Below are 23,506 nucleotides of genomic sequence, written 5' to 3' on the forward strand. Positions count from 1 at the left end.
ATTTGGTGTGGAAGTATTTTTTAAGTGAGGTGAAACTTGGGGTACCCAAGACATTTGCCTCCTGAAAAGGGTACGGTACTTCAGAACAGTGGCACTCAATCTTTCCAAAGTACCAAGCTAAATCAATGAATCTGTATATAGCAACAAGAGTCATCATGAGTGGGTGAGGACACGTGTCACAAATAGTTTCGGTTTTATGGGTGTGTCACATTATTGAATTTTAAAGGTCATTGCTGCACCCATGGGGGGGAGGGTGTTTGCTCCAAAAGTTGATACAAAGGGGGCCATGTGAGGTGTCACATGAAAGCTTATGTTCCACTGATTCTGTATATGCTATTCATGTACGTGTGCAATATCTGTATGTGCAGTTATAAATATGTACTCTGGGTGGATTCTGGAAAATTCTCTGTCTGATGCAGAGCAGTGTGCCAGGAATGTTCGTTCTATGGCTACGCTAATTAGTGAGGCTCCATGGACAATAGATCTCTAAGTGCCAGAGACACACCTGAAGGAATGTGTCTGGCTACCTACAAACCAGCCAGGGCATAATGGCTGCCAGCATGTGAAACAAGGATAGATCCCTGAAGCATGTGACCTGCCTCTGGAAGAGGCCGGGAGAGGTATATAAGTGCCATGTGGCAATCTCCATCTTGTCTTGAGTTCAGCTCCTGATCCTAGATGCAGCCTTGCAGGGAAGGACCGTGGACCCATCCTGACACAGGATGTACATCAGAGACTTTTTAAGATAGCAGTTTATAACATCTCTGCTAAGAGCCTGTATTGAGAACTGGGTGATTCGATGCATGTAATGTATTTTCTTTAACAACGTCCCTGCAGATGGACTGCTGCCACCCTGCAAAGAGACAGCAATGCATGGCAGCAGGCAGGAGCCGGTTTGTGTAGGGAGCCATTTTTTATCTCTTCTGATAGAGGCAGCAGCACCAAGTGGCGGGGGGCTCTCTGGGAGCAGGACTGGGAGCACACTTGCTGCTGGCCCCGTCCCCAGGTACTATCGAATAAATACAAGATTTCGATTGGCATTTGTATTACGTTTTGTAATTAAATGGCCTAAAAATGACCACTGTGTGCTCCGCTCTGTGTTTCTGGAAAAAATGGATTGGGGAAAAGCTGTTCTGTTTGGTTGATTTTTTTTGAGAGAGTGGCACTTAGCAAGCCCTGAAAGGGTGACTCTTCTCCCTTCTCGTCCGAGCAGTACACTTAGGGGTGGAACTCGGTTATGCCTTTGAGCGCTATCGCTGCTGTTTCTTTCCATTCCGTGTGACATAAAGCCAAAGCTTGCTGAATTTCATCTAAATTACGCTTTCTCCTTCTTAGTGTCCCCTCATTGTCTGCTTTGCCTGATTCTGGAGTTAATACAGCCTTAAATCTGTCTGCTGTGCAGCTGAATACCACATGATGTCATCTTAAGGCATCATGTGCACCCAGCGTGGTTGTAGGGAACTTTGGGGGCTTTTTCATGAAGTAGAAGTTTATTGGGGGAAATAGTGGTAATTCTTTCGAGTGTTCTCTGCATAGTTTCGTTCATGAGACCTGTTAGTTCGTGCAGCTCAGACAGTGAAACCTTCCCATAGCATTCTGGGCTCAACTGGACTAAACAAAGGCCATGTCTATAACATGTTCTGTGGTGGTTATAGTGTAGACTTAGCCTTAACCCCGTGGTCCCCAACACGGGCCCCCCGGGCGCGCGGCATGGGGGGGGCCCGCCCCCGGGCGCGCAAGTGTCCCCGCCCTCTGGCGCCCGCCGGGCAAATGGCCACGCCCCCTGGTGCCCAACAACCTCAAAAGGTTGGGGACCACTGCCTTAACCTTTTCTGCATCCGTGTTTATTAGAACACTCACCCGGCTCTCCTTACCCTGTATAAAAGTGTAAAAGGGTATGGCAGGGTGGGAAGGGCTCGCTGCCATCTCAGCTCCTTCCAGTTGCAGTAGTGGAGAGATTGTCACCATCATCAGATCCAGTTCCTTCTCTCAAACACTGGTCTATGCTAAAATTTAGATTGGCCCTGGTATGTCTCTCAGCGTGCGAAAGATTCACACCCTTCCACGCTATAGTCAAGCCAGCCTATCCCTTGATGCAGAAAAGGCTAAGGTGACAGAAGAATTCTTTCAACAACCTAACTAGTATCGCTCAGGAAGGTGGATTGCTAGCATCAATGGGAAAAAACCTTTTTCTTCAGCATAGGAAGGGTCTACACTACAAACACCACAGCCCATTGTATAGACATAGCCTTAGGCTAGTCCAGTTTTATTAGTGTTTGCAATATTAAGTTTGTTTAAAGGAAAGTTCTTATTTTTAGGAGAGTTAGTAGTTAAGACTTCAGTTCCAGCTACTGGTTCCATGCTGGATCTGAAACCTCAGAGACTTGGCTTCAAAAGGCATGTTTCTTATCCAGCATATGCCCAGACAAAATGCTTGCTGTGGCTTAGAGAGAGTCACTTGCCCTCCAGGTAATCTGTCTATAGCACAGTAATGTAGAAGAAACAGGCAGAGGCAAGTTCAATGTGATGGGCCTATCGTGTGCCTTGTGGCACAATCACGAATAGAGTTTCAGTCTCATGACACCCAATCTTCTACCCTAGCTACAAAGCCATCCTTATTCCCACAATGGATGACTAAGCAATCTTCACGGAACCAAAAAAATCTTTCTTTGGCATTTGCAAACAGAATGGTCTCTAGTTCCTAAGTCTTTCAAATGCGAGTGGGATCTCTGGGAAGAGTGGAGGAAACTGGAGCTCCATAAACAGTGCACACTGATCACCAGAGGTTGTCTCACTACTTTTGCGTGCAAATCCTTTTGAATGCTTAGGTAGAATCCTCCCCTCATCAGCCATCATTACAGTGTTAATACTACTGTGGGTATAAATAAATGTTATGGAATACAGACATGTAAAAGAAGGCAGCTTTGACTTTCTAATAACCCAGGCATTTAAGATACCTTACTACTATGGTGTCACCAGGTGTCCCCCAGTCTCGGGCAGTCACCCCAAGTTCGGTGTGCTCCCTAAGTTTCACACTTGACCGCCTGCTAGCGGCCCCTGTCGTATCTGCTGTCGGCCCGTGTTCCGACAGGCCGAGGGGACCGGGAAGGGGGCTCGGGCCCTCCCACACTCCGAGCCCTGACCCAGGGCCCTAAGACAGGGACGGTAGTCCCTGGATAGTGGAGGGGGACGAGTTTCCCCCAAACCCTCCACTCGTGGGGACCACGGCCCCGCCCTGGGTCGCTTCTTCCCGGCTCAGCCCCGGGGTTTTCCCCAGCTTACCCCCGGTCTCCGTCCCCGCCGAGGGTTCGTGCCTCGAAGTCCCTCGGAGTCCTCCCGTCCCGGTGCGGGGTTGTCCTTCGCCTCGTTCCTCCTCCTCCAGCGGAGTCTCTCCTCCTTTTGGATTCCCCGCTGCCCTTGAAAGGAGGCCCCGCCCCCGACGTCTGCGTCCTCTCGCCCCGCCCCCCGGGCGCGCCCAGTGACGTCCTCCGGCCGCGCCGGAACGTCCTGGCGTCCGCTGGGCTGCCCCTCTTCAGCTCGGCCCCCCGAGCCTCGCTCCGCCGGATCTCCCCTGATCCCCTGCTCTCTCGGCGAGCCAAGCCCCGTCCCGGAGCCTGGCCCCGTGTACGGCGCCGTGGGGCGGGCCCCTGCTTCGCTCCCCCCGGGTCTGGGCTCCGTGCGGGGAGGCGCAGAAGCGGCGCCTGCCCCGTCCCAGCGGGGGAGCGCAGAAGCGGCGCCTGCCTCGCTACGGCGGGGAAGCGCAGAAGCGGCGCCCGTCCCGCTACAGCGGGGGAGCGCAACCGCGGCGCCTGCCCCGTCACATATGGCAACTACAAATATACTAAGGACTTAATTGACATAAGTATATGACTACAAAAAAAGTTGTTTATAGGAAGTTACATCAGTGCACAAAAATAATTTGGTTGTGGATGTGTGGGTCAGTGTGCACCCCACACTATTTCACCTAAAGGGGGGATGTTAAAAAGATTGTATACGTGCTGTCATCCCCTCAGAGCTCGCCAGCTAAGCAAAGCTGGACCTGTGTGGAACTTAGCATAAGTAACCTATGGGGACAGGTGCTGCTCATTCAGGCTGTGTCCAGACTCAGGGGTTTTTTCGAAAAAAGTAGCCTTTTTTCGAAAAAACTTCACCTGCGTCTAGACTGCAGCCGCGTTCTTTCGAAATTAAATCGAAAGAATGCGGCTTTTCTTTCGATGGTGGTAAACCTAATTCCCCGAGGAAGAACGCCTTCTTTCGAAAGTGCTCTTTCGAAAGAAGGCGTTCTTGAAAGCAAACAGGCTTTTTAGAAAGAGAGCATCCAGACTCACTCGGTGCTTTCTTTCGAAAAAGCGGCTTGCTTTTTCGAAAGTTCCGCGTGCAGTCTAGACGTGCTCTTTCAAAAGAGGCTTGCAGTCTAGACATAGCCTCAGTGGGCAACATATTTTCCTCTTTGACTCCGTAGCACCACCTGGTGTTCAGGGCTGCCTCCTTACAAGTGCTCTTTTAAGCCCAGATCTTGCATCAGACCCATGAGGACTGGCCCCTGGTGTAGTCAGTGCCATTGGATTAAATAGACTCTGCATGAGTGTCAGTACTCAGCAGTGGATCCTGATGCAGGATTAGAGGCTGGGCAAAGAGAGGGGCCTTGCTCCCAATCATTAAAGATTCCGTGGCACGTTGTGGAAGCAGAATGTCGTCCCTGGTGCCACGGTCAGATGTGCACAGTGGGGAAACTGCGTTCTGTCTCTGAATTCCCCCGTCGTTTCGCTTGAGTGCGGCATCCATCATTTCCTGTCTCAATACACTGCAACTCTTTTACTGCAAGAGGAGGCTGAAATGCATTTAAGGAGAATGTGCCCCATGTAACATTTGTACGCCATTGTGATTTGGGATGAGGTGCTGTTTAAAGAGATGCCCCATCTACTGCAATTTTTCTGCCTCATTTCAGCTCCAAGCAGATTTTACAGGCAAGTTACTATAAATAGGAATTTAGAATGGAAATGCCAATAGCTCTGTTAACAATAACAGTGTTGCCAGGTAGTAACCAATAGCCATCAGTGTGCAGTCTATTATAATTTTTTTTATGACCCTTGAGCTAATGTTATGTCTCCTACAGCATTTTGGATTACATCCTATCATCACATCCTGTACTGGCTCTTACACTTAGAGCAATAAAGATAAACAGGCAATAATACTAAATGACGTGTTAACGTTTTGACTTACTCAGAAATCAATGCAGAGGCAAAGCAGCATTGGAATTGGAATTTGAACTGATAAAAACATCCAAGAGAGCTGAGAAAAGCCCCGTTCCAAGCCAAAGCACTTTCCGACAGTTTCATGTGTTGCTAGAATTCGATTTCACGGTCAGGCTGGAAGAGGTGACAAGAATGAGCAAGAGAGCGGAGAATGAGAATTAATTTTGAATACAAGTTCTTGTGTCTCAAATCTCATCCTCGTCCTCTTTTGCATTTCTTTTGGGTTACTGGAGACTTCCATGTCCTTCAGTGATGTGTGAAACTTTGTTGCAGGGCTTCTCTAAGGCCCGAGGTTTCTGCCTGCCTGCAGAAAATGGGGAGGACTTATTAGGGTTGCCAGATGGTTTCAACAAAAATACTGGACACACTTGACATTCCATCACAATCTACATTCCATCTTATTTAGAAAATACCAGACATTTATATTTTCTCATTTATATTTTCTCAATTTGTTTCCCAAACAGACAGCTCAAATACTGGACTGTCCAGTTCAAAACAGGATACCTGGCAACCCTAGGACTTATGGCAGTAACAATACCACAGTTTCCTGAAAATGAAAGTTTAATCACAGCTTCCTAGAATTTCAGATTTGCAGCTTGACTGTTTTGTTGAAGACGAATGAAAGAGAAAAGGAACATCAAATGGGCTAAACTGAGATTTATCTACTGGCTCTGCTATCCAAGGAAACTCAGCCGCAAAGCCATGGGTGGTCTAGAGGTACTACAGGAATATATGGGTATCCTTTATGCATTAACAGACTGGTACCTGCCAACGTTCCCATTTTAGCTGGGACTATTAAATCTAGTCCTGGTAGCTAAGATCTGGGCTGGGATATGATTCTGTGTTGCCCTGCACCTTGTGCAGTGCATCACACCAGTGAACAGGGAGTAGAAATGCTTCCAGATCAAAAGACTCATTATTTGGGTCCAGTTTGTGCAGGGTAATGGAAAGTGCTGGTTTCAGGCTGGCTGCTGATTTGTCTGATCAAAAAATGGTGCGGGGAAGAATTGGGGGAATTATATAGCTCTCCGTCTGCTTGGACTTACTGTGCTAAGGAGGCAAAACAGGCCGTTTCTTCCTTTCTCCTTACCCCCCTCCCTGAGCACTGTGAACGTTGTGCTGCTGCTTGGAGTGCTAGAGGCGCTTCCAGGAGCAAGCCATTCTATACGGCATCAGGAGCACCAGCCTGCCCTGGCCGCAGAGTCCCTTCTGCAGAGATCCAGAAATGGTGGGGAGGGGAGGTGACCGCAGCAGCAGCAGGAGAGATGGAGGTGAGTGGAAACAGGAGCAGAAGAGATGCAGCCAAGGAGAGCAGCATATAACACGAGGGCAGAAACCCAAATTCATGCCCCTTCCTCGCGGAGGGGAGAAGCCCTCAATTATCCCTCTACCTCAGGAACAGAGACAAGGAGAGATCCCTGAAAGGTGCCTGAGTGGTAGGAACTGGAGCTGTCATCTTTCCTGAGCACAGCAGGGTGGAGAACAATACTCAGCTTGGACATTTCACATCAGAGTGTCCTTCCAAACCCTCCTGAGCGCTGACTAAAGAGAAAAAACAACCAGGGATTGTCCTCTTCCACCCTGGATGGAAAAAGATCTTGGAATTTAAACTTCCACTGAGGGTGGGTGGAAGGACCTGGATTTAAGGGAGGCAGAGCTCTTGCAGTATTGTACAGCGGCAGCAATACTTGATCGGAGTCCTGATTCAGTACACATACTTACAATCCAGCATTTTGTTTTCTAAACCAGCAGTTACAATATTGTGGATTACCTTTAGATTCTCAAATAATACATTTTTGTACAAATCCACTTGTCTGTGTCGCTTTCTCTGGCCATCCAAGTCTTATGCAGGGATGAAAGTCCATGAATAAAATTACTTAGGTTTTTACAATGACTGCATGACACACTTTAATTTACGAATGGTAGAAATGTACCGTACCTGTCCCCATAGCAATGATTACCACTAATCTGATAGTGTAACACATTCATGGACTGAACAAGTTTATATTTTTAGGATAAGAGAAAATAACTGGCTTAAAGGATCAAGTCACCTATTACCTGGAGAAAACTGTTTCCAATTTACGTACTTGCTGTAAGTGGGAGGTAATCTGTGTTGTTCAGAAAATAGAAACCTGGCTGTGCAACAGAAACTTTGGCTATTTGTCATTCAGGCCACATTTTACATTTAAGCCATGAAGAAAGGTTTTAAAAAAATCTTTCTCCAGTATAGACAGTTGAGTATTCAAAATATTTTTTTCTTTTTTTTGAGCCAGTGTTCTCCAGCTTTTATTTGTGACACCAGCAAAAGAAAATTACATTCTGCTTTGATAAAAGCATGTGTGATGCATGGGGAAGCAGGGAGTCTGAGGCTCAGACTGGAGCTAAGAGGAATATTGCTAAGCTGTTCACATGCTTTCCAAGCAAATGGGATCACGACACTTTCATTTTAATAGGCAAAAATCAGACATTAGAGGAATTGTTGAGCAGATTTCTTCAAGCATGCTTCCAAGATAGCAACCAGTTTATGCATTATGTGCTTTGCAAATCCTGTATATACATATTACTCAAAATTGGTTTCACTTTGTGAGGTGTTTTAGTGTTTTGTTTTGGGGGTGTTTAGGAAATATATTGTGTTTGCTGAGTGCTTAGAAGGCAAATAAATCTGTTCATGAAGGAAACCTGCCAATAAACTTTCTGGCCACCTGAACTGTGTCACTCAAGAATACTGTTAACTGATAGAAAATGCTACTTTGGGGGGAGGAGGGAGGCGGTCCAAATCTGGTGGTTTTTAGTGCTCAAAAAGAAGCTTCCACCACTGTATGAAAAGAATACATACAGCTTGTCCCTGCAACATAGCAGTAATGATTTCTATATTGTCATGTAGGAGATTAAGGTTTCATTCCACATGTAAGTGGCAAGAGTTGAGAATAGAATTGGACGAGTGAGAGAGTGTTTATAAAAGTGACCTTTATCCAAAGCTACTGCATTTTAAAAAAAAATCCCATGAAAAAGAGAAAATCCCTTTCAAAAAGAAATGTAACTCTGTTTTCAACTAATGGAAAACTGAAGTGGGTTGCGCCCACCAAAGCTCATGATGCCATCTACATCTTTCGTTAGTCTTTAAGGTGCTACTAGTCTTATTTGCTGTTTAAGTTTTTCCTGTTTCAGACTAACTAGGCTACCTGTATGCAGCTTTTTATTTCTACAATGTTTACAATAATATTTTCAGGAAAAGAAATTAAAAAAAATTGCCATACATGGAAAATGGGTCAGTTCCATGCTCTTTGACTAAAAAACTACAAAATAGTTCATGAGACTATATTAGTTATTATGGTCTGAGCAGCTATGGCTGGAAGTGCCTCCTATTTGTCAGCAGCTGCTCTTATACCCTGTTCCTTTCTCTTTCCTAGTATTTTTGCCTTTACCCACAATCTCCTACCTCAGCCTCCTTCCTTCTCAGCTCTCAGTGCTGTTTTGACCTGAGTATAGATTTCCCTCTCACAAGTTTTCTGCTTCACAGAAGAAGTTTCAAAAGAGCAAAATGCCATACCTATTCCTTCAAAACTGCCTTTTCACACAAACCCCACCAGAAACAAAGGCAGTCCAACCCCTGCTGTGAGCAGGGAGTGGGGGAGGACAAATGCTTCAGCATGTCCAGCTGTGCTCAGATACCATCATGATAGCTATGAAACCCCCCAAGATGGGTGCAGGGCTGTGTCAGTGTGAGATGAAAGCTGCCAAGATAGTCTGGACAGTGGTTCCCATCCTGCACATGTGTTTTGTTTTGTTGCACGCTATCCCCTTTGTTGTTTGTTCAAACACCGACTTGTGGAGATGTTGAAGCGATCGCGCCCACAGACAGAGTTAGGTCTTACCCATGCTCTTGTCAATTTAGATGATTAAGAAGGGAACAAGACCAGAGAGGTGAAGTGATATGTTCAAGGTCACACAGCCGGTGAACGGATGAGCTAGGAATAACATCCAGGTCTGTCACAGTCAAGTGCCTTACCCACTGGATCATGTATTAACACCTCCTGCAGACTTTCAGCAATGCATTTACCACAGGAGATTCATAAAAGAAACCTAATGAGACAAGCTTCCTATAGTCCTTTAAGTGGATCTCATGTTTTGCAGCACACAGACCAGATCCTACATTTATGTGCCCCAAATTCCCTTGGCTACGAGTTTTCCATGCACACATGAGGGCACTGAATATTTTAAATGAGTGAAGGAAGGCATTGCACTCAGGTTGGTGGTGTTTGGAATTTGTTTGGCTATGATATGGTAACTTTTCAATGCCACATCCAATCAATTCCAAAATGTAACAGTGTGTCTTAGGCATCATTAGGAAGAACTATAGTGATTCTGGTGAAAATTGGAAAACCTGAAAGGAGAAATGGGGTCGGGGAATAATTTCTGGTACAAGTTGAACCTCTCTACTCCTGTACACTCTGGCCATGCAGCACTGCTGCTTTGAAACACCACAGGGAGCACAGAGCCAGCAGGGAACTGATTGCTTCAGTCCCCTGTCTCCGTGCTCCTTTGAAGTGTAGCAACAGCCCAAGCTACACTTCGAAGGCGGAGAGGTGCCCTAATCAACTAATCGAATAGTTTATGCAAACTGCATTGCCTATTTGATTAGCCAGGAAATCTAAAATTTACATCCCTAATGCATATATGTTTACTAACCCCTATACCTATGATATCAAGGCAGGATAGGGTAGCACTTTGGGGATAGAGTTCTGTGTGACACTTCATGGGAGAGAGCCTGGGGGTATTTAATGAAAACGTGGACAGTAAAGGTTGGGCAGGGTGGCAGAAGGAAGGCAGGGTCAGCTTAGCAGGAGGTGACTAGAGCAATGAGAGCGTGTGAGGCTTCAGTTTCAGAGAGACAAGTAACTTGTATTTTCTGTAGAAGTGAAGGGAGGAAATCCAGTGGAGAGATTCAAAGATTAGACAGATGTGGTCAGAGCAAACGAGCCAAGCAGGTCATGTTAGCTGCAGCGTTCTGAACCCTAGTGAGGTACCTTTGCTATAATCGAAGCCAGCAAGAAGGAAAATGAAAAGCCAGATGTGAAATGGTGAGGATGTGGCCGTGTGGCCAGAGAGGAAAGGCGAGTTCTTAGAGATGTCCTATAAGAAAGTCACAAGATGTAGAAATGGCCTCAAAGTGTGGGCATAGGGAGAGTCCTGAAGTGGGAAGAGTTACCCTACCTTCCCTCTTCCAGCCTGCCCAACCTTTACTGCCCACCAGGTTGGGCAAAATCACTACTTGACTAGTTACTCACATCCAGCAAAAGTACCCCAAAACCTTATCTACCAGGCTTTGATATAAAACTTCCCCCCAAAATCTTAACAACCTAGATGTTGGGGATAAAAACTCTGCTGCCACCACCCAAGTATTGATACAAAAATCAGGGGAGAGATCACTTGGGAAATCTCACCCGTAAAGTACAAACCAGGACACAAACATTAACCAATACCAGGTTAATAAAAATAAGAGAGAGAACTTTTATTATCACCACAATGTTCCTGTTGTAAGCATTATGACTAGAAGGAAAAGTCACAAGTAATATACTCATGGAGGAGAAACCCACCGTCGGCCAGGAGCTTAGTTACAAAAGAGAGCAAAAAGCATTTTTAAATGCTCAGACATCAGATCCCATTTTCCAAACCATAAAACAATAAAACCTAACGGATTTATCTAAACTCTTTACCCTACTTACAGAAGAGTGAAGAGTCTATTCTTGGAGAGAGAGACATGTCTGTTTGTCACTAGCTGGAGAGGAACTGCTCAGGACAAAGGAGGGAAAAAAACCAAAAATTCCTTTGTCCCAGTTTGAAATGCCTATCTTCATTTCTATTGGCTGAATCTACCTGAGTTAGGTAAGGTTAACCCCTTAGTTCCCAGGCTGCTGGCTAACCCTCATGATCATTACCCTCTCTCCCCCCGCGACTCCCCAAAATCACAGACGGTGCTAGACAGCTTCTGGCAACACCGGCTGTGATTTCTTCCTGGAGGTCTGAGATAAAATGTAGTAAATAAGTACATGCACACTTGACGAGTGTCCTAAGTAATTGAGTCCGGAAATGCCTCGTTAACCAGCCAAACTCTGTCTCAAATCAAATTTAGAATAGCGTGGGGTCCTGATCCAAAGCTCAGTTGACTAGGTTCTGTGCCTCCTGTGGAATACACCACTGTCATACACCAGGCCAGGTCTTGGCACTGCTGAGGGCATCAGCTCAGGGCTACTTGCTGACCTAAACTGGGGTCCTTTTCCAAGGCACCCTGCCAGTTACACTGAGCACTTCAGCGGCCACTCTGGCCAGCAGGAAGCCTCACCAGCAAAACCCCTTAGTCACTCCAGCTTCCCTGGGCCACCATCGGACTTAGGCCCCACTCAGAGGTGAGAGGTTATAAAACCCACAATCACCAACTCCAGACAGATCCTTCTGGTCCAAAGGACTCAGCCACAGTTCCAGGCCAATTTTCACTTTAGATCTTACCCACAAGAGCACGCTGGGCCAATCCTTTAGAATCTAAACTGTAAAGATATAGTAATAAAAGAAAGAAAAAGTTGAGAGTAAGATGGCTAATGAGAACACATCATATATGAACATCACACCGTACACAAGTATCATACATGGAATCAGCAGAGTACAGGCTTTCATTAGACACTTTATATGGGCCCCTTTGCAGAAGTGGGCTGTGACCACGAAAGCTCATGATTCCATCTACAAAGTGCTCCCAGACCATTTGTTGTTTTTCCTGTAACAGACTAACTCGGCTACCCCCTGAAAATACCTAGTTGTAGTTCATGATGAATTAAGGTGCTAATTAGGCTTTCTCTTAAATGTCATTGTTTAAGGACATTGTTCCTGTGGTCTGGGAAGGATTGTCTCCCACTCCTTGTGTGTCTGTTCAGTCAAACAAAAGACAGAGAGCTGGCAATGTATTCAGTGGGTCTCTCTGCCTCTACTCCCACATTTTTTTTCCTTAAATGAGCTGCTCTCTCAAACACTTACACTTTGTCAATAAGGAATTCAACAAAGGAAGAAATATGCTAATAATTTCCTAAGAAGCTAATAACTGCACTCTACCAACGCTCTGCCACACTGTAAGAACGACACGGGTTACCGCAATACATCTGGCTTAAAAGGAGAAAACAAGGAGGCTTGTGCAGAGAGCTGTGAATATTAGCATGTCTCCTGAGGAGTGTTAACTCGGTGTTATCAGTATGTGCAGATAACCTTTAACATTAATCAAATGCAAACTTTACTCATAGAAGCAGGGGCTCCAGAGAAAGTAGGAGAGAGAAAACTCCTTCACTCTTCCACTAGCAAGATGGTGTTGCAGCTACACATTTATCCACACCCCTCCTTTTTTACGCCAGATGGCAACAGTCCTCAGCTATTTAATAGAGCATGTGCCTATGTTGCTCTCTCCCCAGTCCCCTTATCTGCCTCTAACCAGCAGGTGTTTGCTAAATTTTCATCCCCTTCTAGTTTAGCTGGGCCCTTCAGGACTCCCCTTTATATAATCCAGTGTCAGTAGCACTTATACCAGCCCCAGTATTCATTATGTTCTCATGAAAATAAGTAGATCAAACCAGGAGGCAGGCCCTGATCTCCAGGACACCATGCTCTTAACGAGAGCTGGTTGAAATGTGCTCACATTCTATGGAGAAAACAATGCAGAAACCCCACCACCACCACCAATGTGTTATAATTTTTCTCCCTATCTTTCTGACTGGCTTCTCTTTCACAGTGAAAATCAGCCATTTCTTCCCACATCTCCATCCATCACGCCTAATTCATGACAAAGACATAATTACCATTTTTTTGAATAGCCTCTTATTTGTTTTACTTTGTAAATAGATACATTATTACATAATTACATACATGGTACTAATTATACAGTCTTGTTTACTTAGGTCATTATGTAATGCCATAATTGCATATCCTAATTACTACATATACATGTAGCTACCTAATTATGCATTGCAGATTGTGGCTGTGATTAAAGGATGAGATTTGACTAATTAAGGTTATGTGAGTGGATAGCAAAATAGTTCTTGACCTTTTGTTCCACACACTAAAAATAATTTGCAAACACATAGTATATGAAATTATATATAAAAGTTTGACCATAAACTGATACCGTGAAGGTAGTAGACTTGCTTGAGTGCAAGTCCTGTCTGGACAATATAGCACATTCCTATGAATGATCTTTTAATGGACTGTGCTAAGGTACTATTGAAAAGCGTAGTGTACATTGGCCCTTGTCTCAGCTCTGTAGCAGTGTGTGATTTATCTAGTGAGTGGCTCTATTATGTGTAGCACACTGATACATTACAACATCCTATCTCACTCCTTTCCGCCCCCCTCTAGAGGCCTTTGTCTGTTGGTGGTGGGGTGTGAAGAGACCAAAAGCCGGCTAGCGTATATGCTGTAGTCAAAAGCATATTGTGGGCAATACTGTCTTCTCAGAGGGACAATGCAGTTCTGGGGTTGCTACAAGAAGTCCTGTTCTGGTCACTATAAAGTCTCTTGCACAAGATGCATCAGCCAATAATGTCTTTGCCTTCGCATCAGTGTGTCAGCCACAGCAAGATTTACCCTAATAAAAGAATGGAATCACAGCCTTAAGCCATGTGCTACCCCAAGTGTCTGCTTCATAGACATTCTCTGGCAGTTCTGCATGTCTCTGGGGGTGATCTATGTCCCTTTGTGTTACTAGGAAGTTAATTTACCTGTAAGAGTTGCACAAGATGAAATAAAAGTTATGAGTTAATATAAATGTCATGGCTAGAGTTATAGCTTAGGAAAAGCTGTCAGTCCTGGCAGTGATAGAAATGTTCGGGGGGGGCGGGGGTGCTGAAATAAGGAGCAGAGAAATTGGGCTCCTTTTAGGAAAGGGCTAGTACATGGGAAAGGGGTACCCCATAAGTTCCTAAGTAGAATAGACCAGTGCCACAATATTCGGTTCATTATGATAGTTCAGTGATAGTTAAGTATGGTAGATGGGTAGTTTGGAGTCATCTTGATTGAGTTCCAAAGACTTTTAAGCTTGTTTTGTGGTGCTGCAGTGATGCAAAGGAGATTTAAAACAGCTGTAAGGCAGCAGCTGGGAATTTTCCTGTGGTGATGAATTCCCTAAGAGACATGTGGAGCATTTTGTGTCTTGCTCCGGCCCAACCCTTTCACCCCCCTAGAAATCTACAGAGCTGGAGTTGCGTACCTTTACGACGAGCTGCTGGATCTAGTGTAGACCTGGCTTGAGGCAAATCAACATTTATGACAGGGCTCTACCAAATTCACAGTCATGAGAAACACCTCACAGACTGAAATCTGGCTGTTGTGGTATTTCCACCCGTACTTCTGTGCTGCCTTTAGAGCCGGGTAACCAGATAGTGCAAGCTACTGACTGGGTGCCCAGCTCTGAAGGCCGTGCTAGCTAGACACAGCACAGAAGTAAGGGTAGCCTGTAATACCGTTGTCACCAACCAGTAGATCGCGATCTACCGGTAGATCTCGCTCTAAGAGTAGCTCTTGAGCCCTCTCTGAACTGCGCACCTGCACAGTACATTTACATTAGATTTCCTCATTTGAGGAGCAGCTACTCACCGAGCAACAGCACAGGTGGGTAGCTGCGAGGAATGGTGGGAATTTTTTTTAAAGTAGTAGTATAAGGATTGGGGATAGCAAATGATGGAGAGGAGGAGAATAGAGAGGGCGGGGCTTCAAGGAAGGGGCGGGGCGATAGATCGTGGCTTGGTCTGTCATTTAAAAAGTGATCTTGGGTGTAAAAAGGTTGGAGACCACTGCTGTAATACAATGTATGAGCACATCCACAAAATGGCCTATTTATGCCATGACTGACCTGTGCAAAATGTGTGATTTCTCTGCGATTTAAGTAGACCCTATTAATGATCCTGTACATTGATCAAAAGCAATGGAAGTGAGTTTAAATTTGTAACCTATACACCATACAATTGTTTTTAAAAAGGAACTTTAGAAACTTCAGTTTAAAATGTGTAAGGTTTGTAAATTGATTCAGAAAGTGAAGTGAGAGCTACTGAAAATAAGACCATTAAAACTAGGTTGTGCACAACAAATAAATAAGAGCTTTAAAAAAAAAAAGTCCTGCTGTCTGTATTAGGGATGTTAAATATCGGTTAATTGAATAGTCACTTAAGCTCATGAATTCTTATCAGTTACTCGACTATTCTAAAATGCCAGGCAGAAGCTGGTCCGCAAGGGGAGCCAGTTTAAAAACAAGCTCCTTGCATAGGGTGGCAGCAGCCCCTGTCTGGGGAGGAAGAGGGTCTAAACTCTCGGACCCAGCACAAGCCAGAACTGAGACAGGATACCTGCCTGGCTGGCTGCTAATATACTTTCAATGCAGAGCTGCCGCAGGGGGAAGGTCCCAGACCCAGGGCAAGCTGGGGCTGAGCCAGCCTGCCAAAAAGAGAATGCATGTAGTCTATAGCATTAACCAGTAAGCTTTTGCATATTGGTTAATTGACTACACTATTACATCCTGAGTTTAAATACAGTTAAAAAGCAGAAAATATCTCAATAGCCAAACTGGACAGTTCCTTCAAAATTTACATGACTTTCAGCTAATGGCTCATATATTTGTTGCTTTCTGTTGTGAAACTAAACTGCTTCAGTTTTTGAAAAACAGCTATCCTTTTAAGATACGATCCTGTAAATGCCAGCAGCCTGCTGATGATATGTGTTGCAGTTATTTGAGCCCCAAGCAAACAAATCTTTGAGTTTCTGGGTGCTTCCTGCTGTGGTATTTATCAGTAGCACATATGAAACATGACAGCAGAAGAAGTCATCTGACTTTTTTATGCTCTTGTATCCCTAAATTAGGGACTGGAATATGCACCAACTGCTTGGAGATACTGTGAGATTAAATTAATGACTGTAAAGCTCTTCCAAGGGCTGGCTTGAAAGGTACTGTGGGGTAGTGGTAGCATTAAAAGTTCTTTTAAACATTCTTGAAAGCCCAAAGCTAAAATGTCAGCAAAACTCTTGAGCACTTATATGAAAAGATCAGAAATGACGTATGGTATCCAGATGGGAGATATTTGAATGATGGTTTTGCTATTGCTTCAATATCTCTTCCAAGTTCTTATAGTATGTATATTTTTTTGTCTTCCTTCCCTCATTGCATCCGGCTGCTTTAATCTTAACTTTAGGAAACACTAGGATTTGCTATCCAGATGGCGTTTACTGTTTTTGCGCTTGGCTTTTTGCATAAAAGAAAATCTCTCTTCATAGGACTTTACCATGGTTTTGTTCTCTTTCCTTTTAGAAATCATCCAGAATCCCTGAGGATGACATCAGGCTGAGAAAAGACAGAGACCGAAATTGTGCCAATTTCCCAGAGCCTGTTAGTGTACTTGCTGCAAAGGAAGAGAAAATGGAAATTGAAGTCCCAGTCTCGGAACATAAAAACATCACTGTGATGGCTGCCGCACATTCCGTGGACAATCAGGCCCACTTCTTTTCACCTATTCCCAGTCACAATGGACTTAAGGACAGGCATGAGTCCCTGGATAGTGAAGTTGCTAAAGAGATCAGATATCTAGATGAGGTGCTGGAGGCCAACTGCTGTGATTCTGCAGCAGATAACCCCTTCAATGGGACATGCTCCCCTGAGCCAAGTGCAATGGTTATGGATGGCTTTGTTACTAGTGAATCAGCACCCAATGAAAAGGACATCATAGCAGCCGGCAGGCAAGCACCCCAAATTGTTGAACAGAGTGAAACCAACCTAATGGCTGAGAAACTGAAACCTAATGGCCATTCTTCAGATGAACAGAAAGAGGAGCTTTGTGGCAGTCTAAAAACACCGGCGAGTCCATGTTCTTCAACCAGTTCCAGAAGATCTTCCAAGGACGGAGAACTAACTTTAACTACTATTAAGAAAGAGGCTAAATTTGAACTTAGAGCCTTCCAGGAAGAAAAGAAGCCATCCAAGCTCTTTGACGATGATAACGAGAAGGAGAATTACAGAGTCCGGAAAGTGAGGCCCTCGGAGGAAATAATAGAACTTGAAAAGGAGAGAAGGGAGCTTATTAAAAGCCAAGCGGTAAAGAAGAATCCTGGCATCGCAGCCAAATGGTGGAACCCGCCCCAAGAAAAGACACTGGAGGAGCAATTAGATGAAGAACACCTGGAGTCCCACAAGAAGTACAAGGAACGGAAAGAGAAACAACAGCAACAAAGCACGACACCAACGTCGCCAAAACAAGTGGCCTATTCCTTTGTACCTCCAGAGCCAGCCTCTGTTAAAAAAGAAGATATTGTCACAGAACAGATAGATTTTTCAGCAGCCAGGAAACAGTTTCAGTTGATGGAAAATTCCGGTCAGTCTAATAGCCAGACTGCACCAAGGAGATCAGGGACACCCAGAATGTTCTCTATCAAACCCTTCTACAAACCCATTGGTCCATCGCAATTAGACAGGCCAACAGTTCCCATGACGAGGCCGGCTGCTGTATGTGGGCAAACAGGACCACTTGAGAATAATGATATAACCATTATAAAAGCTCAGAAGGTCTCCTGTGTCTCAGAAGATCATCCTATAACTATTCAGAGTAGTCCAGATGACCCAGTAAGAGAATTGGCTGACAATGATGTCCCAAAGCCTGGTCAGACCACAAAGCTGTGGGCAGATGACAGTGAATTCATGAGTGCGAGAGCCGTCTTTATGGTGGTAAAGGACGATGACCCGGGCATTTTGGATCAGTTTTCAAGGTCAGTCAATGTGTCTTCTCCTCCAGAGGAGCTGGATTCTGGTTTGGATGAATTGTCAGTGAGATCTCAGGATACCACAGTCTTGGAAACTCTTTCCAATGATTTCAGCATGGATAATATCAGTGACAGTGGCGCCTCTAATGAGACGATGAACGCCCTCCAAGAAAATTCACTTGCAGATTTCTCTCTCCCCCAGACTCCTCAAATGGACACCCCCTCAGAGTGTCAGGGAGGTGTTTCCAAGTCATTTAGTGACCATGGCTTTGATTCCCCTTCCTCCACATTGCTAGACTCCATGTTGGTTGATGACCACCTGGACTACCATGCTGGCCTACTAGTGCAAAATGCAATTCAACAAGCCATAGCTGAGCAAGCTGACCTAGCAGGCTCTAAAGAAGTGACAGACAAAGATGAGCAGAAGAACCCTGTCAAGGACCAAGAAGAAGTCAACATGGCATCGTGTTCTGAGAAGCAGCAGAGCACGATGTTTGAGCCACCCCAGGTGTCTTCTCCTGTTCAAGAAAAAAAAGATACAATACCAAAGACTTCACCAGATGAAGACTCAGGACTCAGGGAAGGGAAGATTTCCCAACAATCTTCTGTATCCCATACCAGCCAGCCATTCGTTGTGGAGCAAATCAGGCCGGAGGTCAGCTATTTTAGCAAGTACTCGGAGGCAGCTGAGCTTAGAAGCACTGCTTCCATCCTGGCTACACAAGAATCAGAGGTGACCGTGGGTCCTTTTAAGCTCAGGTCAAGAAAACAGCGGACTTTGTCCATGATAGAAGAAGAAATCCGAGCAGCCCAGCAGCGAGAGGAGGAACTGAAGAGACAGAGGCAAGGTCTACAGATGGCACGGAGTCCCATCACAAAGAGTGCACCTCCGCTGCCCACCAGAACAGTGGCTTACAAAACTGCTCCAGGTAAGAGCCAGAAGTTAAATATTTGGCGTCATTAAAAGATGTGGGTTTTGGTGTATTGAATGACTTTGCAACTGCAATATCCAAAGACAGCAGAGAGTGTATATTCAGGCAAGGCAAGCACATTATCTCATTACTCCTAGTGGGAGAGGTGTATGCAGCAAAGGGATATATATTCTTTTCCCCAAGCATAGCAGAGACAGGTCTTGGACACTACAAGGATGTGTTTGAAGGTACTTCATAACATTTGTGGTCCTGGGGCTTGAATCTTGCTGTGTAATTTAGGACTGTCAGATGCAACATAGAGGAAGACAGTACTTTTTACAACAGTATGCCTATTTAAAGGGCAACCTGCAAAGGATTTATTCATTCCCCTTTGAGCCCTTTTTTTGTTTTTATAATATTTAAAGACCTGAAAAGTTTGTTGTCTCCCTCCCTACCGGTAGCCCAGCTAACCTCATTATTTTTTCCTGCTTGCATTTCATTGTGGAAATAGCAGATCTATCAAATCTTGTGTTGCTGAAGAGCTTCATATGGGGGAAAAGTCTCCATATTATGAATTCTATCTCTGAACTAACAGGATATTAATTGATTGGTCTTAGGTATTACAAGTTAACAAAGTTCTCGCTTGACTGACTAAAAACACCTTCCCATCTCTGTTGTTCATCTTTCACTCTCTTGTTTCTTATTGTTGTAATTGTGCTCGTGTCACTGCTGATAATTGTTCAAAGCAACAGAAAAACTTCCCTCCCCACCCACACTTTTCCAAAACAAAAACAGACTCTCAGGCCTTGTGACATCATAAAAAAGACAAAAATAACACACGCCTGATTTTTTTTTTTCTTTGCAGGTTTTCTTAATGGCTGTAGACCACTGTAGGGTCCAGTAGTATTCTAAATGTCTCATTCACAGAGATCCTTGCAGAGAAATGTTTCATTAAAGTTATGGGAAGATGTAAATGTTGATCCAAATTCTGTTGTTCTTTCCACTGGCAGCATCAGGACTAAGAAACTTGAAAGAGTTTGGTAGGCCAATTCCATGTGCGGGTGTGTGAGAGAGAGACAGGGGATTCTCATTTGAGCGGCCCATTACCAAAGGGTCTATTCCCAAGTAAGTCTGTGATGTACTTCAACGGGAGTTGTGTTTAGATTGCACTCCTGTAGCGAATCCGGATGTGAGCAGTATGCCTAATATAAATAGTTAACTTTTATTTTTGTTTCCTTCATGTAAAGAGAGTGATTTTGGTCTCTGTTTCTTGTGTGGGAAGGGGGGGGGGGGGGGGGGAAATGGTACCAGATGTTGGTAACGTCTTTGAAGTGCTATTATTATCCCAAAACACAATATGAAGAGGAAGCCATATAGATTGAACTAAATAGAATAGTTTGCTCTCTGACACGCAAGGGTTTGTCATCCCATGTGCTAAATTGTCATAGGTCTGTGTGCGCCAAAGGAGCTATGACACTTCACTCAGGAGAAGACCTGACCATGAATTTTAAAGACTCAACAAAGATTCTGAGATTTTTAAGGCCAACCAGGATCGTTAGATACCAGTCTCATATCCTGCATAGTGCAGGCCAGAGAATCTCATCCTGGAACCTCTGTGGTGAGCTCTGTAACTTGTTCGACTAACCTGTATCAGAGATAAGAGACGTGGGCCTCTGCCATGAAAAACAGCTTCAGTGGCAACTGCAGGTGGGAGAAATGTGGTTGGGGCAGGTTGCATTTCGTTTGTTAGTAGTTTGGGATGACTGCTGAGTCTAATACTTGAACAGCAGATGGAAAAGTGTTTGTTTCTCTTACTCTTATTTTTTCTAGACAACAAATATTTACTTTATTTTTAAAGTTAAGATGCCAAATACACATTATACTAGAAGATTTACCCAGCATTGCTCAGGGCCTTAACTCAGTTAATTTTTATTTTTCTTTGTTTAAATCATTATTCTGGGGAGGAGGAGTTCAGAATGCAGGCTGCTCTGGGAAGAGAAGCCACCCCCAGTCCCCTCTCACCGCAGCAGCTTGGGCCCGTGAGATGCGCCTGCCCATGGCCACTTCAGTTCCAGCAGGCACAGCTAGGAGAAGAATGCATGTCTCCCAGAAACAGACTCCCTGAAATCTAGAGTAGATAGCTGTCCCTTTCTCCACCCCTGCACACTGCTGGCCCAATGGGGTTATAGCTGTCCTGGTCCCCATCTATGGACTCTTGCTGCCTCCGTGTGGTCATTCTACAGTATAACTGTTCCTCTGGCCAGATCCATCCCCTCCCTTTCCATTTTATGAGAAACAGTTGAATTCCAGGCACATCCCATTGTCCTGGCACAACCAAATGCTGACTTTGCTTTAAGTTTTGGTAAGTGGAAGCTGCCTACCAAATTTGCTGGTCCTTGTTCTTACCGTTTAGGAGGAGTTCTTGAATAAATGGACTTCCAGACAGACAGAATTGCACATTTCTAAAATATATAGTAAGATTTTTCTGGAAATGTTGCATTTATATTTGGAATGAGCTGGTTTGGATAGGTTTCCGTAAGTGTGTCCAAGCAGCGGAAGTTCAAGAAATATCTCAGGTCCATTGGCACAGCCTGTATTGCTTCATCAGACCTTGGTTACAGGTGACATGGATGGTTCCTTGGGGACAGCTAATCCACCCCAACACAAAAGCCTGTCACACAAAAAAAAGAAAGAAAATAAAAGAACTCTGGCAAAATCTCTTTGAAAGGCCCTATGATCACCTGTATTTTAACCAGTATGGACTGAATCCTGCACTGGTATAAATCTGCATAGCTCAGTTGAAGTTGGCACTCCAGGAAGAATCCCTACAGGTCATCCTAGCTTTTCTTGTCCGGTTAGCCCACAGACTAAAGATGCTGTCGTTATGGTTTTTGCAGTCTTGAGAGAAACATCATAAAATACAGAGTTGTGTATAAGTAACTGTGGCTGGCAGTGGAGAATTTTGCAGGTTGCAAGACCTTGTTTTTGATGATTCTATTTGCAGGGCCAGGTGCTGACCATAAACCTGGTTCCATTGGCTACCAACCAGTTATAGGGGTGATTCTCTAGTCGTACAGCACAGGAGGAAATCTACCTTTGGCGATCCCTAGAAAAGGTCATGTGTAATACTTCAGATCTTTTATCTGATTGTAGGTTGGGATTTTGAGAGACTTCCCCACTAAACCACTGAAAACCTGCGGTGTTATAGCAGCCAAATTGCCATGTATAAAGAAAGAGCTAATATCGCACCATGCCACCATCAATAGAGTGAGGTTGGAGGGGGCATGTGTAAACTGAAGAATTGATTACTAATCTGAAGTGGAGAGGGATAAAGCCATCAAAACCCTTTAGAGGAAATGAAGCAATTGACTTCTCTGATGTCAACCTACCTGTACTTATAGATGTCACTGATGCTTTGCTCTGTCGTGTGATAGATGGAACAGCTTTACTTGAGACTCATGTTGGTCCTCTAATGTTTCATATCAATATAGTCCTTTTTTGGCCCTCTGAGCTTAGAACACTAGTACAGAAAGGGACCTTGAGAGGTAATCAGGTCCAGTCCCCTGCCCTCACAGCAGGACCAAACACCTAGATCAGGGCTCTCAACTTTGGAAGCCCCGGGGGCCACAATGATACTCACAGCACATGCCGAGTGCCGCAACTTAAGTGTGGTTGCATACACATGCAAATATATATGCAAATAGCTTCTTTCACACTGGTGGGCATGAGTACAAGGCTCTCCCAGTACCTCCTCCCTGTGGGCTAGAAATGCCAACACCCTGCACCCATCTGTTCCAGACAGCCCATCCAATTGTGCCTTTTAATGCTCACCCCACCTGAGAGATGCCTCGCTGCTGGGGAACATGTTCCCAGTGGAGGCCATATTCAAAAGACCCCACTCACATGCCACGTGTTGAGCCCCATGTAAACCCAAATCACACCGCAGGCTGCAACAAACGGGCTGTGTGTTGACTTAGCCCTGTTCTAGATCATCCCTTATATCATCATGATATAAAAAGGTACACATTAGCTGAGTTTGTATTATGACATAAATGTAGAAGAAAAAATATCTTGTGAGCATATTGTGAAGCCACTGATATTTCAAAAAATGTCCACTACCTTAAATAACGAAGGACCTGATTCTGCCACCTTTACGTGTGCTATATAGTGTCTTATTTTGTGAGCAGTCCCTATTAAAATTAGTACTAAGCAGAAGCAAGAGTGGATCTAAATTAGTGCCTCTCAACCAGGGGTATGTGGGTCCTAGGAGTACTGAAAAGTCTTCCAGGGCTACAGCAACTCATCTAGACATTTGCCTAATTTTACAACAGGTTACATAAAAAGCACCAGTGAAGTCCGTACAAATTAAATTTCATATTAGACAATTATTTGTTTATATGTCTCTGTATAGTAGACACTGAACTGTAAGTACAATATTTATATTCTGCTTGATTTATTTAAGCAATTTCTCAATAATAGTGTACTGTGATGCTTTTGTATTTTTTGTCTGATTTTGTATGCTCTGGATTGGGTTTGAAAAAGCTTTGAAAATCTGGTTTGCATTGTTAC

The 23,506-nt window shown here is 44.5% G+C and overlaps 1 protein-coding gene across 15 annotated transcripts in view; it reads left to right on the plus strand.

The window, feature by feature from the left end:
- Nucleotides 1–23,506, plus strand: part of PALM2AKAP2 (PALM2 and AKAP2 fusion) — a 360,502-nt gene that overhangs the window by 316,978 nt on the left and 20,018 nt on the right. For all 15 annotated transcript variants that reach the window (XM_075931391.2, XM_075931392.2, XM_075931395.2 and 12 more), the window contains one exon: nucleotides 16,585–18,955. In XM_075931391.2, coding sequence (XP_075787506.2) covers nucleotides 16,585–18,955 — 2,371 coding nt within the window. The remainder of the gene's footprint in view (nucleotides 1–16,584; nucleotides 18,956–23,506) is intronic.

Source organism: Pelodiscus sinensis, chromosome 6, assembly GCF_052426305.1.
Source record: "Pelodiscus sinensis isolate ZL-2025 chromosome 6, ASM5242630v1, whole genome shotgun sequence".
NCBI classification, from domain to species: Eukaryota; Metazoa; Chordata; order Testudines; family Trionychidae; genus Pelodiscus; species Pelodiscus sinensis.